The 5,206-nt window shown below is 55.0% G+C and overlaps 1 protein-coding gene across 1 annotated transcript; it reads left to right on the top strand.

Moving 5' to 3' along the window:
* Positions 1–304: 304 nt before the first annotated feature.
* On the top strand, positions 305–4,715 carry FICD (FIC domain protein adenylyltransferase). Its single transcript, XM_063087525.1, has 3 exons — positions 305–383; positions 2,121–2,479; positions 3,640–4,715. Exons 2-3 carry the CDS (start codon positions 2,179–2,181, stop codon positions 4,713–4,715), a joined length of 1,377 nt encoding a protein of 458 aa, XP_062943595.1. The 5' UTR covers positions 305–383; positions 2,121–2,178.
* Positions 4,716–5,206: the final 491 nt, after the last annotated feature.

Below are 5,206 nucleotides of genomic sequence, written 5' to 3'. Positions count from 1 at the left end.
TCCAGGCCCACCACCTAGCGCGCCCCAAATCCATCCCACGCGCCGCATTTTCCGCACCCGCTCCTGCCGCCAGCAGCCTAAGCCCCGCCCCTCCGGTTGCTTATTGGGTGCCACAGGCACGAGATCGGCGCAAGAGACAGCCAATGGGAGTGGCCCACGGCGCGTCTTTCCCGGGGAAGCAGACGCAGACGAGAAAACCCGGAAATGCGAGGGACGGACAAGCGGGAAAAGCCAATCCGCCGCGACGAGGGCGGCGGACCGTCCAATGGCGAGTCGCTGAGGGCGGGGCCAGAAGGCCGGCGGCTGAGGAGGTCCCGGGAGCCGGCGGCCGTGGTATCTGCAAGCGGGGGGAAGGCGTCGGGAGGGCTCTGCAGCCGCGCGCGGTGAGGAGGGGGCAAACCCGAGGGGCTCGGGAGCAGCGAGCCGGGGAGGGTGCGGCGGGGCCGTGAGCCTTGGGCGCGGTTCGAAAAGGGGCGGCTCCGCAGTGACCTTAGAACAGTTCCCTCGCCTCTGGGGCCTCAGTTTCCCCCTTTCTAGGAAAATGAGGGGTGAGAGACTCGCACCTCCCGGAACGCACTCCTTCCCCCGCACTCACCCCTGGCAGCGACGGACCCTCCTTGCCTTTGCAGCCCCGTCGAGGAGCCTGACTCGGGAAGCCCGCCCTGACCACCTGGACGAAGCAGTCACCCACAGCCTCCCGTACCCCCATAAGGGTGTCATTTCAGACGTTCTGTGGCAACGAGCTGGGCTGCTCCATTAGACTCTAAGCCCTGAGCGACCAGAAACCTAATCAGTCATTTCTGGGTCAGGAGCAGCCCAGAGCAGTTGCACAGGCCTTGCGGTATAGGTGTGAACCTGAGGACTCTTGACTCAGATGCACTGGGGTATCATTCCTGATGCCTCTGTTTACCCCCTGTGGGTCTTCTGGAATTTAACTTCTCTCTCTGTGTCTTAGTTTCCCTCTGAAATGGAGCTAGGGGTGGCTCTTTCTTCATAGGGTGGAGTGAGGATTAAATGAGGTGCTGCATGGCTAGCACTCAGCTCAGTGCCTAGCACACCGTAGTTGCCCAATAAATGCTTATTGTTAGCATAATGGTACATGCATACCTGGCCCCTCCACTCCCACTGTGTCCCGAAGCACCTGCCGTCTGTTGTCATTGAGAGAGATCAAGCTGTCAACCACTCTGGCCCGCAGCCTAAATGCTTCCTGAGATGCTTGGGATGCTCAACCCCTCGGTGGGCCCCCTGCTGGACCGGCCAGGAAAAGAAGGCTAGAGAGGGGAATGGCATTGTGGGCACTGTGGCTGAATATCAGGGTGAGGGTAGTTAGAAGTGGCCACCCATGTGGCAATACATTAGGCCTCCAAACAGTTGTACTTATCGAAAAATGGGCCTCAGAACTGCCATGGCAGGGCTAGAGGGGAATGGCATTGTGGGCATTGTGGCTGAATATCAGGGTGAGGGTAGTTAGAAGTGGCCACCCATGTGGCAATACATTAGGCCTCCAAACAGTTGTACTTATCAATCAAAAAATGGGCCTCAGAACTGCCATGGCGGGGGGTGGGGTGTGTGTGTGTGTGTTTGTGTGTGTGTGTGTGTGTGTGTCAGAGGCCACAGAAATTTGTGGTGAAGAGGGGACACTAGAGTGAGCCATGGAGCTCCTGAGTTCAGGTCCTAAGAGCTCCTGAGTTCAAGTCCTAAGACTGTCATTTACTTAGTGGGCAACTTTGAGCAAAGGACTTCACCTCTCTGAGCCTCAGTTTCCTCATTTGGAGAGAGGGGTGATAACATTACCTCCTCGGGTTACTGTTGAAGATTGTGGGAGATAATACATGAGAGGTGCTTAGTTCTTAGCCCTGGGCCTAGCACATAGTAAGTGTTCAATAAATGTTGGGCAGTGGTAGCGTTACTTTTCACAGTCACACTGCCCTGGTAGTGGCACCAATCCTCCCAGGCTGGCTCCTCCCCCAGTTACCTCCACTCCTTGCTTTGCCCCCACTCCCTGGTCTCTAGTGAATTCAAGGTGTGGGGGTTCTCCAAGGCCGTCTTCCCAGCTGAAGTCACACCGTACCCTGAACGTTCCATGGCCTGCCTCATCTGCAACTCTTGGTTCCTTGCAGATCCTGCTCTCTCTCAGTTAACTGTGGACATGTGCAAGGGGCCCACCCCTAAGTCCAGATGACACTCATGCCGATGGCTTCAGTGATGGCAGTGACAGAACCAAAATGGGTCTCGGTCTGGGGTCGCCTCCTGTGGGTGACACTGCTGAGCATGGTGCTGGGGTCCCTACTGGCTCTGTTGCTGCCACTGGGGGCCATGGAGGAACAGTGCCTGGCCATGCTCAAAGGCTTCTACCTGCTCAGAAGCACATTGCACAGGGCACAGCATGCCGTCACCAAGTGCACTAGCCCGTCCACAGAGCTCAGTGTCACCTCCAGGGATGCGGCACTGCTGGTGGTCAAGACCAAGGCCTCTCCAGGTAAGACAGACTGGCCATCAACCCTCAACGTTTGTTAATTCGACAGATATTTATAGGGTGCCTGCTGTGTCCTGTGTGCAGGGCTCAGGTAGTATAGTCAGCCCTGAGCTCCCAGGCTAGACAAGCTGACAGGTGACCGAAACAAAGCTTCACAAGAGTGATGATGGGGAAGCACAGAGGGCTGTAGGAGCATACCGGGAAGGCTCTCTGGAGGAAGTGCTGCCTGGGCTGAGACCCGACTGTAAGTAGAAGTGATCCAAGGAGAAGGGCCTGAGGGGAATAGTGCTCTGGCAGAGACCAGAGGGAAGAGAGCCACGGGGCATTCGAGTAACTCGAAGTTGAGTGTGTGTGGCTGACACTCGGCTGGTCCAGATGGAGCTGGAAAGGAGGGCTAGATCCAGAGCAAGCTCTCCCCACCTCCTCCTGAGAGGCTGCTGTGGTGGGTGCTGTCCTGTGCTCTGTCCATGCTGAGCAACATCCCTGGCCTCCACCCACAAGATGTCCCTCACCTCCCAGTGGTAACATTTAAACATGTCTCCAGACATTGCCGCATGTCCCCTGGCAGCAAAATTGAACCACTGGTTTAAAAAAAAAAAATGAAAGAACAATCTAGGAATGGTGAAGTCCCCAAGGACTAGCACAAGGGGTGAGCCATTAACACCTTAGGCCTGAAGGAGGGAGCAGGGACCACCATCACCAGAATGGGACAACCTGGAGAAGATGCAGGAGAGGGCCACCTGTAGGGAGCAGCAGCCACAGAGGAAGACAGCCATCAGGACAGCAGCACAGCAACACAGCAGGGATGGTGGGGGAGGAGAGTACTTCAAAAAGTTTGTGGAAAAATAGAAATAAAAGATAATATGAGTCTTTCCATTAACTTTTTGGAGTACCCTCATCAATGCCCAGACCTTTCCGTGCCCAGTTAGAGGTCAGGGGGCAAGGGAGCCTAGGCTCTAGGGACACACAGATGGTGACCAGCATGCCACTCCATGGGGCTGTGAGGAACAGAGTGGTACTGGGCATGTTGAGCACATAAGGTGTGGCTGGAACGAGCCCCCTAAGGCCAGGGATTCCCCCAGGAGGCCTGCCCAGGTGACAGCTCCCCAGCACATCCTTTGCCATGCCCTGCCCATGACAATGCTTCTTTGGCTGTCTTCTAGCAGGTAAGTTGGAAGCCAAAGCAGCATTGAACCAAGCCCTGGAAATGAAGCGCCAGGGCAAGCGGGAGAAAGCTCACAAGCTCTTCTTGCATGCCCTCAAGATGGACCCGGACTTCGTCGATGCGCTCAACGAGTTTGGCATCTTCTCGGAAGAAGACAAGGACATCATCCAGGCCGATTATTTGTACACCAGAGCGCTGACCATCTCGCCCTCGCACGAGAAAGCGCTGGTCAACCGCGACCGGACGCTGCCGCTCGTGGAGGAGATCGACCAGAGGTATTTCAGTATCATCGACAGCAAAGTGAAAAAGGTCATGTCCATCCCCAAGGGCAACTCTGCACTACGCAGGGTCATGGAGGAGACGTACTACCATCACATCTACCACACGGTCGCGATTGAGGGCAACACTCTCACCCTGTCGGAGATCAGGCACATCCTGGAGACCCGCTACGCCGTGCCAGGGAAAAGCCTGGAGGAGCAGAACGAGGTCATCGGCATGCATGCGGCCATGAAGTACATCAACACAACCCTGGTCTCCCGCATAGGCTCTGTCACCATCAGCGACATGCTGGAGATCCACAGGAGGGTGCTGGGGTATGTGGATCCTGTGGAAGCTGGCAGGTTTCGGATGACACAGGTCCTGGTCGGACACCACATCCCTCCCCATCCTCAGGATGTGGAAAAGCAGATGCAAGAGTTTGTGCAGTGGCTCAACTCTGAGGACGCCATGAACCTGCACCCGGTTGAGTTTGCAGCCTTGGCCCATTATAAACTCGTTTACATCCATCCCTTCATTGATGGCAATGGAAGGACGTCTCGCCTGCTGATGAACCTCATCCTGATGCAGGCAGGCTACCCGCCTATCACCATCCGCAAGGAGCAGAGATCCGAGTATTACCACGTGCTGGAAGTCGCCAATGAAGGCGACGTGAGGCCGTTCATTCGCTTCATCGCCAAGTGTACTGAGACCACCCTGGACACTCTGCTTTTTGCCACAACTGAGTACTCGGTGGCGCTGCCAGAAGCCAAACCCAACCATTCTGGCTTCAAAGAGACGCTTCCTGTGAAGCCCTAACCTTATAAAATATCCCTTGGTGACAAGGGATGTCCGGGGGGGGGGGGGGGGGGGGATCAAAGGAACTTACTATTTCTAGAAACCTAGTCATCTCCCAAAGCTAAAGGTGACCTTAAACATTCTTTACCTCCAAATGTTTTTGTTTTAGTTAAAAAAAAAAAAAAACTAAATTATTGAGCCTTGTCTCTAAGATAATTTATATTTCAGCCAAGTTATTTATTTTCTTCTTTTGAGCAAGCTAGTAATGTGTGGTGTCTGCTGTGTCCATGCTGGTGCCACTGTTCAGATGGTGGTGCCAGCATGCTTTAGGGGCATCAGTGCTCCTGTGTGACCAGAACATAGGTTCTGGAGCAGAATTTGCACTAAGGTGAGGCAGAGAGGCCAGGAGCTGTGGGATAAGGCCCAGAGCCACCAGGTCTTTCTCTGAAACTGGCTGAAAGGTTCTGTGACTTTAAATGGCAAGTTAGCACTCCTGGGGAAAAACCTGGTCT

This window comes from Cynocephalus volans, chromosome 2 (genome assembly GCF_027409185.1).
Source record: "Cynocephalus volans isolate mCynVol1 chromosome 2, mCynVol1.pri, whole genome shotgun sequence".
NCBI classification, from domain to species: Eukaryota; Metazoa; Chordata; class Mammalia; order Dermoptera; family Cynocephalidae; genus Cynocephalus; species Cynocephalus volans.
This window is presented reverse-complemented; position numbering and strand designations above follow the sequence as displayed.

Bases quoted from the DNA above. Each gene is read 5' to 3' on its own strand.
- FICD (XM_063087525.1), top strand. From the start codon at position 2,179: ATGACACTCATGCCGATGGCTTCAGTGATGGCAGTGACAGAACCAAAA. The intron at 2,480-3,639 runs GTAAGACAGACT...GCTGTCTTCTAG, and splicing joins CAAGACCAAGGCCTCTCCAG to CAGGTAAGTTGGAAGCCAAA.